This window comes from Brienomyrus brachyistius, chromosome 6, assembly GCF_023856365.1.
Source record: "Brienomyrus brachyistius isolate T26 chromosome 6, BBRACH_0.4, whole genome shotgun sequence".
In the NCBI taxonomy this organism is placed as follows: Eukaryota; Metazoa; Chordata; class Actinopteri; order Osteoglossiformes; family Mormyridae; genus Brienomyrus; species Brienomyrus brachyistius.
This window is the reverse complement of record NC_064538.1, coordinates 16,207,524-16,219,045: the sequence shown is the minus strand read 5'-3', so window position 1 is coordinate 16,219,045 and position 11,522 is coordinate 16,207,524. Positions and strand designations below refer to the sequence as shown.

The following is an 11,522-nucleotide window of genomic DNA, read 5'->3' as shown; positions in this document are numbered from 1 at the left end:
CAGCGGGGCCGCTGCCCAGGGGCCCTTGGGGTGCAGGGGGCCCGTAGGGCCCCTAGCCCAAAACAATTTGCAACGCTTATCAACAATGTATTTTCGTTTGTCTATTTTAGAGGGCCTACATTCTTTGATCCTCTGCCTACAAGGGCCCCTGACCCTATAGGGAGGGTGTTTGGCTGCCAAGGGCCCTTGAATTGTGGTGGTTGTGGTGGTGGTGCTGGTGGTGGTGGGGGGGGGGGGGGCTCGCGAACGTTTTGCCCAGGGGCCCACAAAACCCATAATCTGTCCCTGTTCATCATACAGTAATTCAACAATTTAATCTTACAAATCTTTTAAGAAATGTTGACATACCACAGCTGCATGTGTACTTAGACATCCAATTAATATAAATTAAATAGCTTTGTTTCGGATTTAACACAAAAGCAAAGTGTGCAAGTCATTCAGCAGTTCAACTATGCCCTTCTGCAACTGCATTCCTCTGTCACCTGTTACTTAAAAGTGCTCTGCTCTCATCTGGAGGTTAGGCTGGTTTTACAAATACCACAGTAAACTATGTTATTATTATCTTACACACATAGATTGTAGGTAGTATAGTAGTTTTGTCTATTTATAGTCTATGTGATTATTTGCATACCTTTATCCCTATTGCCCACCTTTTTATTGCTCATTTTTCCACTGATTTTTGCCCTATCACCCCACGCAGGGACCCTCCCCTGTAGTAGAACTGTGGCATAAAAAACATACGTGTTCTTTATAACGCGCGACACTACAACTCGAAACTCATATACATTACAAATTAATCACCGTAGCATAACAAAAGAACCAGGAAACGCGGACAAACAACAGGTGCTGCACAGCTGTCGGAGATCGGCGCTGACTCCGGTAGCTTGACCATGAGGTGAAAGTCTCTCCGCCGTGAAGCTCCAGCGCAGCGTCGGGTCCGAAGTATCAAAGGCGGAGAACCGGGAGTTTTAGCAGACCTACGTCATTGGGATTCTGAAAACCGGAAGCCAAAAGTTTTTTTTGTTCTTCTTCACGCGCAAAGTGATAGTGGAGGAGAAGCGTGAGGAGGGGCGCAACAAGGGACGAGAAGTAACGGCGGGTGTTTTCACGGCTTCAGCGAAGTGCAACTGGGATAGAGACCCACAAGCACACAGGCATCCGCTCCTGGTCAGCGGGCCACCGACGACGCACACATTAGCCATGTGGGATCAGAACGAGTTCGAGAAACACTGGCGGAATGAGTTCCCCGACGGCGACGTGCCGAAAATGGACCTTAAGTCTGTGGAGGACGTCGAGGAGGAGCTGGAGAGATGCAAAGCGAGGCTGAAGGTGCTCCAGCGTGAGCTGTCCATGGAAAAGTTCAAGGTGATATACCTCCAGACCACGGTAGCCCGGCATGGAGGCGAGGAGCAGCGGGACGGCGGCGAAAAGTTGAAGAAACGGATGGATGTGAAAGTGGAGGGGACGGAAAAAGGGGTAGCCTTGGGTGGATACCCCGTGGAGCCCGCCCGGAGGAGGCACGGCAACGACGGCACAGACTCCGGGCATGTCGTGGGGTCCGCTAGGAGTCCCCGGACAGGGAGACGTCTCCCCGCGCTTCCGCGGAAGCACCCGCATCTCTGCATACAGAAAGTGGCAGCGCCCGGCCGCACGCAGCCCAACAAAGCCGAGTCGGAGCAGGACACCAGCGACCACGAGTACGAGGACGTGGAGCTCAACGAGAACTTCGTGCGGGGAAACCTGGTGACCCCAAGGGCCGAGTCCCGCCGAGACGTGGTCCGGACCATCCGTCTTAGCAAGGATTTCGACTCCAGCGACGACGGCAGGCTGTCACCGGCCAGTATTCCGGTGCCGTGCGGCTTGTCCCGCGGCTCCGGCCGCAGTACCCCTGAAAGACGGAGCGACGGCTACCTGAGCTCCGACCATGAGGACTCCTCATCCGTCGGTGAGCAGCCGCCACTCATACTGCTTTTTATTCCTCTTATCCTACAGGAGGAAGCCCTTCAACCGTTAAATACTTTCAATAAGCTGTGTTAAACCTGTTAGGAGTGTTACCTGCATTTTCCCCCGGAATTGTAGATGCGAGATACTGGTACTGAAATTTAAGGAAATGTTAAGCTTTTGTCTTTGGGTATCTTGGATTTCTGGAGAATAATAGATATAGAGTTTCATGCCATGGAAGTATAAAAATTGGCCTTTTCCCCAAACCACAACTCACACTATTACATAAAGCAAAGCTTTGACTAGTCGTGCCCAATCAGACAACCAGATGAAAGCCACCTCCTGCAGTGGGCTTTGCAGCCCCAGAAGATGTGAAGGTGGTGACATGTGGACCAAAAGGTCCAGAAAGACCAGTCTAGGGTAATTCACCATGTAACTGATGATTGGAGAATTACAGACCAAAACTGAATTTTAATTCCTATACCCAAGCAGTGTAATATGTCAGTTGAGTGAGTAAGTGATGACTGAGCTGTCTGTGAGGTTATGGGACATTTGGCGCTTCCTGATGCTTGGTGTTGCCTTTCGGATCGGTGTCATGGGGAAACTAATATTCCGAGATTATTATTCTTCATAGGTTTAAATGCCAGTCAAATCTGGTCATTAGTGTTATTAGCCTGTTGATGTAGTTAGTTTGTTGTTTTCTCCCCACGTCTTTTTATTTAAAAAAACTTTCAGTACACAGATGGTACATGTCGTTTGGAGGTGTTTTTAATTATTCAATTTTTTTTATTATGTTCCCGAACAGTTGTCTACGCCAAAACCGTTTAGAATCTTGCCAAGACACCTCAGGCTTTATCTAAAGGAAGTCGCCTTTCGGGATCAGGCTTAAGCCTTTTATCCCAGTGTGTCAATGATGTGGTTATGAAGGGCTTACAGGAAGAATCTGCTGGTTGTGGTGGTGGGGGCTACTGCCATTACTCATCCCGAGTTCCATTGGTTCGTCACAGGGCCATCTTTGTGTTCCCTCTGGGAGGAATTTGATCATGTTCGGGGGTTAATACGATGGTGCATTAGTAACCACCAGTCATCATCTTCGTCAAGAATCTTAAGCTTGGGCTGTTCAAAGAGATGTGACGTTACCCCCACTCCTTTTTGAAGGCTTTTCTCAGTACAATCCCTCCCCTTTATAGGAATGCTATTGTTGTTAAGCTTTTGTCCTACTTCGACTCATTTATTCAGTCTTTCTTTGTGGCCTCGAGGAGACTTTTGCTGAGGTATGTCCTAAGACTGTACAGTGTGTGCCATCTGTCTGTCTGTCTGTCTATCTGTCTGTCTATCTGTCTGTCTATCTGTCTGTCTATGCTTTTTTCTACTGTCATTCATTAGCATTTTTTGCAGCAGATGCAAAATTCTGTGTCATATCATTTCATTGCATGTTTTTGGGAAGCATCTTCCAAATAAACTGCAGCTTCTAGCATGGTTTCCATTACCTCAGTTACTTTATTTAAGGAAGTTATAGACTAGTGGTTTGAAATGAGCTCCTCTGAAAAAGAGGTAAAGCTGTCAGATAATTCGTGGAGCTTTGTGAAATATATGAATATCAGTTTTGGAGAAGCCCTTCACCAGCCAGAACAGCCTGTTAGGTCAGTGTGTTTTTTCTGTGGCCCTTTAGCATAATGGCGAGTGAGGACACATCTCTGCCACTGTGACATTTATTCCAGCTGGCTGCCGCCTGGTTTGACGAGGGGTCATCTAGATTGTCTGAGTGTGTCTATGTAGAAGGGTGCAAATAGCCGTGGGTCATTATGTAGCCCTCTGACATGGACCTCTCATAGAACATGTGTGTATCAGGACACTGACTTTCCTGCAGACTTTTGCATGCAGGCCCTTATTAGAGATGCTTTCAGATTATTAAGAAAGTCAGTTAATATGTCTCATTTCACACCTATATGCGATCTCATTTCTAAATTACAATGGTTCTTCTGCATTGTACTACATCAGCTCTATCAAAACAAGCTCTCCTACTTTCCCCAGATGTGAGTGTTTTGCAATTTAATTATTATTATTTATCAAGATTATCTAGTATATGTTTAAAAGTCAGTTTGAAGTTTGCCTTCGCTGCTTTTGCATGAGCGCTGCATGCGTTCTCCGGGACAACAATAATCATTTTCATCCTTGCTGTTTAAATCACTAATGGATAGATTTTTGAGAAATTTGTTGAACTCTATTATTATTATTATTTTTACCTCGTTTATCATTGTTTTCTGAGTTCGTAATTGTTTTCAAGATGGTGGTTGCATTGTGTTTGAGAGGCAGGCTATTTGCATAACCAATCGACAAAGAAAGCATTTCAAGTCCCGTACCAAAGTACCATAAAAGTGGTACTGGCACTTTTGGTACTGAAACTTTTGCTATGGCTGTTTTGGTTACCCTAATTGAATGGCCAACTGAGCGTTTCCTTTCTGTCAGAAGTTGATATCACTGATCCAGGACCGGCATATGTTTGGTACAGTCATGTTTTGTTGTGCTTTCTTTTGCAGGTTTATGACTGCAATAAATGTTTAAATGTTAAAGTTTGTGTTTGTGTGTGTGCACGTTGGACTTGTTGCAACCGATGTTATTGTAAAACTAAAACTGACATGAATATGGACACTAAATAACAGACAATAATTTGTGAACTGAAATACAAATGAAAACTATTTACCAAAAAAACTTTAATCACCAAGAAGTACTGCCACACCACCGTTTTTTTAGCTTGTTTACCCACAGTTTCTGGTCTTAAAATTTGTTGTGGTTGCTGTCCATTTCTTCCATTACTTCTATGCTTATTAAGTCCACAATATACCAAAACAGTAGCATGTGGCGCTCAGCTAACCGAATCATAAAGATATAGCATAAAGATGTGTTGAATTTATTCAGATTACTAAATTTTGGGTATCACAATATGCATCTCATTATTATTTTAGACATCTGCTTATTGAATTGTGGGCAAAAATAATTTCCTTATAGTGCTGAAAACCTCACTTTCATTATCTAAAGCCTTGCAATGACATACAGTTTGTTGACAAAATACAATTAACTTAAATTGTGAATTTGATTTTCTTGAGGAAAATTAGACCAATTGACCAAACGGTGAAATAGTCTATAGATTAACCCATAGAAAAATTGCACAGTGACATGATTCTAGTGCCAAGTCTCATGTAGTGCTTGTGCTGGCACCATTTTTTACAGGTATGTGCCCCAGTCTGGAGGGTTGTGGGGTAAAATCCCATGGCCGGTTGAATAATAATATCATAGTTAGGCCCTTGACCAAGGACTTTAACCATGACTGCTCTGGGGGGCTGCATCCTCCCTCACCCAGCTCTTTGATGCCAAGCTTTTTCACTTGCACATTGCTTTGAATTAAGGTTTCTGCAAAACGAATAATTTGATACGTTAGATACACATTAAATACGGGGATGGGGTCCTCACCCAAGTGGAGGAGTTTAAGTATTTCGGGGTCTTGTTCACGAGTGAGGGAACGATGGAACGGGAGATCGACAGGCGAATCGGTGCGGCGTCAGCAGTGATGTGGGTGCTGCATCGCTCCATTATGGTGAAGAAAGAGCTGAGCCAAAACAACGAGATTGCGAGTTCAAGCGGCCGAAATGAGTTTCCTCTGTAGGGTGGCTGGACTTTCCCTTAGAGAGAGGGTGAGGAGCTCGGTCATTCGGGAGGGACTCAGAGTAAAGCCGTTGCTCCTCCGCATTGAGAGGAGTCAGATGAGGTGGCTCGGGCATCTGATTAGGATGCCTCCTGGACGCCTCCCTGGTGAGATGTCCCGGGCATGTCCCACTGGGAGGAGGCCCCGGGGAAGACCCAGGACACGCTGGAGGGACTCTGTCGCTCGGCTGGCCTGGGAACGCCTGAGGATTCTCCCGGAGGAGCTGGATGAAGTGGCCGGGGAGAGGGAAGTCTGGGTTTCCCTGCTGAGACTGCTGCCCCCACGACCCGACCTCAGATCAAACGGGAGATGATGGATGGATGGATGGATGGATAGATAGATACACATTATATGTTTGTTACATTAATCACAATTAAATGTTTTAATCTATTGACAGTCCTAGTCAAAAAATAACTTTTATGATCATCTTCAGTTTAAAATAAGAGGAAGAAGTTTCATCTCTGTGACCGTGAACATAGTCTGCCTGTTGTGGTGTACAGTTAGATTGTTGATTTCCTTATGATCACACTTGCCCTAGTGTTATGATGCTGGAGACAAATTTTTTTAGCGTGTGAACAGTTGGAGGACATGAAAGGAGATCGAGCAAGACGACAGGCAGGCAGATACTCGCACACACCTGGTATCCTGTTGTAGCTGATGGTTCACCATAATGCAGGGGAATCATGCTAACATTTTGCTTGTCATTTGCTTTGTTGAAAGGCTGAGGGAATCTCTGTGATGATAACAAATTCCTCTGTGTTGCACACCTACCTGAGCACGTGCCACCGCACATTTACCACCCCTTCCCCAAAGACCAGCTCTGCTTGTTCAAACTCATCCAGTCACTCCAGTACACAGAAGCAGCTAGTTGGCTCTGTCAAGACTGCATGTGCCAGGGTGGATATTCACTGAACATTGAAAGGCCCTGTGGCCATAAGTCTGTAGCTGTGCTGCCTGGTCTCATTCAGGTCCTCTGTCCGTGAGTGCATCTTTGAGTGGTACTAGGGCTGCATAGTCTCAGTCAGGTCCTCTTGTATCTTTCTGGGCCACTTTGAAGCTGATTTTATTTTTGTTCTTATTTTCCCCTTTGCTCCCATACCACTGTTGTGACTTTGTCTGACTTTCTGTTGCCAGACATGACTTTTTTGGGGGAAAAGCCATAGTGTGACTTTTTAATAGAGTGTGAAGTGCAGCTGATCATCAGCAGACCTTGTGCTGGCTGGTCAAGCTGCTGTATAGCACACAACACACAGGAAGTCTACAAGAACTGCAGTGTCTGCACCCTTGCATGTTAGGACATTAGTACACAGTCATGGTGCCGTATGATCGAACTCATCTCCTATCTTTCTCTTATTTGCCTGGTTTTACCATTTCCCATCTCTGAAGTGACATGAGTGTCTGTACTTTTATCTTACACTTCAACACTTCAGAATCTCACATAATTTTTTTCTTGTCTTTTATGACAGTCTGGCGCCTTGGCAGCATAAAGACTCTTTGCTCGAACCACATTTGGGCCCCTTTGCAGATTTATTTTTTTTAACATTAACAGGAGGAGCATCCACAGTTGACGTTCAGCTGCTTTCTGTGTGAAATACATTTATGCATTTTACCAGTGTAAGGATCCTCAAACTAGGGAGTGTGCATTGTGTTTTCTGGCTTTTGTTATATTTAGCCTCTTACCGAAGTGATTTGCATTATTATGTAATCCTGACTACAACTTCAGTTTTCGTATTATGAGTGTTATTATTGCATTGTTGTTGTGTGTATGCAGCATACTGTGTCATATTAAGTAATACACAATACCAGAGAAGACTGCATTATATCATTATCAGTATGACTGGGTAGCATTAAGTTTATTCTTGCGCCTGGATTTTAAAATGGGGGTTGTGTGGTGCTGGCCCCAACCAGACTCTGTTTTTTCTAAGAAGATTTTCATCTCTTCTTTCTTGTCAGTCACTGTCTTCCTTCTCAGTGGTCCACTGTCATTTTTGATGCCGATGGACCTAGTTGCTATTTTCTGTATTGTTGCAAATTATTGATGCAATTTTTAGTGCCCTAATTCCTTGTTGCAAAACTGCAAATGTCGTGGGCAGCCCACCGCACCTCTTGGCTTTCATACATGCCCCCTAGGAGCTTATTGCATGCTCTGGGCTGTCATGCTGCTTTAGTGCACCGTTTCTGCATGCTGGCATTGCATGCACACAAGTGCAGTGGTCTGGTTACTGAGGTGCTGCTGAGAAGTCCAGCTAACGTTCATCACCAAAAAATTACTTTAATGCAAATTAAATTAATGCAGTGAGACGTAACTGAATTCCGTAAAAATCCCAAATTCAGGAACCCCTGTCGTTCACAGGTGTACTGTGAGTGCTGTACATGCTTTGTAGCTTTGACGCCTGGGTGAGAGATCACTTTATTTCTCATAGAGTAATGATGGTCTTTTGCAACATGGCACTATACAGCTTAATACTCACTAAATTGTTTCAGAGCTAAGGTTGCATTCCTAAACGTAAGATGAAGAAATCAAGCAGCTATGGAGATACTCAGGCCTCTGCCTACAAAAGACGTTGAGGTATTTTCTTGACAGTAGTTCAGGTTTGAGATGGGCTCTGAGCCAGGTTGTGAAGAGAGGCTGCTATCCTGCCTTCTTGAAGCTAGGCATGGTGGTGCCTCAGGATGTACTATCCATTCTGTTACTTAATTATTGAAGGGCATTTAACTGTCAGGCAATCTACTCAGTAAAATAATTCATGATTGTTTTTTTGATTGAGCAAATGTATTTAGGAAAAAAAGATGATGCTCGTTACTAGTGCTAGTTAAGTTATTAGTTAAGTACCGCAAGGTGGCCTTCGGGTTAAGGGTTCATGTCCACAGCCGGTACTCGAAGTTTTTTGGGTCAGGAATGGCTGAATCCTTACCTATATCGAGCCCTGAGTTCTGGCTTCTTTCCAGCAGGGGGGGGTTTGCAGGTGTCATTTTCAAGGCTTTGTTTATAGTGCCTCTCATAGGGCTTTGAATACTAGTGGCAGGCATTTTTATATTTGGATATATCTAATCTAGGGCTCCCATTAACGACTATTTTTCTATGGATTAATCTCTAGACTATTTTGCCAACTGATCGATTCATCTAAATGATTAATTTTCCTCCAGAAAATTACATTTACTGTTTAGGTTATAAAGTAAATTTTATTTTGACGACAACAACTAATTGTATGTGATTGTAGGGCTTTAGATAATTGATGCCGGGTTTCTGGCACCATATGAACATTATTTTTGCCCACAGTTCGATAAGTTGACTAGTAATATACAGGCTCGCAAAATTTCAGAATCCCTGGTAGCCCTTCGAGCAGGCACTCTTCAGTTTTTGGTAGCCCAAAATAAATTTAAGTAGCCCGAATAAAAAAGAGATTATTTTTAATGTATAATATTGTAAAGGAAACAAAACATCCATCAAAAAAATTGTTAAAACACAAATTACAACAACTGTTACAAAATGTATAAAAAAAATCATCAACTCCAATATCTGAACAGAAATTTCTATGAACTTGTAAGAACTGTGTAGAACATGAATCGGTCTGTGTCAGATTCTGAATCTGAAATTTCCACTGAAGTCATGGATGAGAAAATGCCACTCGACGTTGAGGGCATAGCATCTCCTTCATCAGCTTTCTCTTTCTGTGCATTGGCCTCCATTTCATTTCTCTTTGTTCTTGTCGGAGTTTTATGATCCAGGTGTCTTGAACCTTTTCCAGAAAACATCCAGAAACTAATTGACTTGTCAGGGCAAAAAGATTCAACTGTTTCCCCATTAATGTAGAGTTGCATGTAATCATTCAGTGTTTCAGGGTGTAGAGAGGTACGATGTGTTGTCTTCACTCGGTTCATGCAAGAAAGTCCTCTCTCACAGATGGCTGTTGATGGACTGAGTGTCAGCATTAATTTCACCAGCAACAAGATATGAGAGAGGTGTTCTGAATTCTCAGAGAGGAGATCTCTGTACAAGCAATCTACCTTACTACCCCAGTGTTCAGGCCACATTTTCAGATCCATCCATTCCTGTGGAATTTTCTCTTTCTCTTCCTCATCTAGCAAACTGGCAAAATGTGTGACGATAATCCACCTCTTCTTCCCCATAATTTGCCAGCTCTTCTCTGGGGTAGGGAAGAGTGGGTCAAAAACCTTGAAAGAAGAGAGAGGGTTTTCACACAGATTTTTAAATCTGTTGTCCATGTACTTGACTGTGTTGTCAATAATCTTCTGAATCGCTGCACCAACGGTGCCTTTGTCTGTGCCCTCACCTCTTCTAGCAGGTCGCTGAATTTTGTGAGCTGAGTTTCACAGTAGCAAATGCTACCATCCTGGTTCGCTGTGAACTTTGTGTCCGAGGTTTTCTGGTATTCTCCTGGATTTGTTTTTAGGCAGAGTAAGCGTGATGTGGTGCTCTCAACTGACTGATTTGTTTGTGTGATGTTAGGTTATCATGCTGAAAATCGGTACAGCACTTGGATAAGATGGTACTGTAGTCCAACATGAAATGCAGGAAGCGAACAAATTTCTCAGTCTTCATCTCCTGCACCACCCCCTTAGCCTTGGCTGCATCCTTGGACTTGACATCACTTCCTTCCTCCTGCCATGTTCTCCATATGGGAGTGTAATTTTTTTCCACAGCCTTCAGACATCTGAGCCGGCTTGGAAGCCACCGTGTGCTCTTCCGGCCACTGAAATGTGCCAGTTTCGCATTTAGCAACTGACTTATTTCTGTCAGTTCTCTTCGCTTCTTTGGGGAATAGTAGTACATCTTAAAGAAGTTTTCAGTGTATCCTCGAATTTCACCAGGTACTCACAGCCTTTCACGCTATCCAGCATGGCTAGCTCTAATTTGTATGCCACACAGTGGATTGTTATGATGTGGGGTATCCTTTGTTTCAATCTCCCAGTTACTCCTGTTTTCTCACCCATCATCACTGCAGCACCATCAAAATTTGCACACACTACTTTCTTTTTCCATGTATCTTCTCTGATACCCATGGTGTTCACTGCTTCATCAATAGCCTCTAAAATACCTGCAGCATTTGCACTCTTGACTGGCTGACATTTGATCATGTATGTGGACATGTCACCATTATCTCTCACATACCTGACATGAACCAACTCCTGTTCTATTAAACCAGTATCTGTACTGCCATCTGCAAGAATGGATAAGAACCTGCTTTCTTGAATTTCCTTTTCGATCTGGCCTCTTGAAATTTGTGCTATTGATCCAATAAACTCTTTGCAAGCATGGTCATTGAGGTAAGTGGAACCAAGATCTAGGCCATTTACTTTTTGAAGTTTGCAAAGACTGCTAAATTTTGCCAATGGTAGTTCACTCTTTGCAATATAGCTTGGTTTATTTTCACTATGTTTGCGATTGGTGTATGTGCTGGGAAAGATGCTGCAGACTGAGCACCAACGCATTTCTTGTGATGCAGAGATTTCTCATGAGTTCTGATAGGGTATTTCCTAAAATTACTGGTCCCAGTAACAAAGGCGCTTGTCAAGTCAGAAATCGAGGGAAACTCACGGCACACCCGGCAGAACATTATGTTATTTAGCTTGTCATATTCCAGCCACAGAAATTCTTTTGTCCATGAAACCAAAAAGCTGCGCTTTCTTTCTGCCTCATAGTCTGATTTGTCATAACTCTTCCGCTTTGTTGTAGGCTTTTCTTTGGCTGTCCCTTCTTCACCCTGATCTGTCTTATTTGGCTCATCAGAACTAAAATACCTGCGTAAATTCATCTATTTTTAGACACGCACACACATAACGGTCAGCGATTTAAAAAAAAAAAAAATAAAAAAATTTTTTTTTTAAATTCTCTGCGCAATCAACCTTTATCACG

At 43.5% G+C, this 11,522-nt stretch overlaps 1 protein-coding gene across 1 annotated transcript in view; it reads left to right on the top strand.

Annotated features, from left to right (window-relative positions):
- Nucleotides 1–847: 847 nt before the first annotated feature.
- abr (ABR activator of RhoGEF and GTPase) overlaps nt 848–11,522 on the top strand; it is a 114,382-nt gene continuing 103,707 nt past the window's right edge. Inside the window, exon 1 of the mRNA XM_049016772.1 lies at nt 848–1,945. Coding sequence (XP_048872729.1) covers nt 1,201–1,945 — 745 coding nt within the window. The 5' untranslated portion in view covers nt 848–1,200. The remainder of the gene's footprint in view (nt 1,946–11,522) is intronic.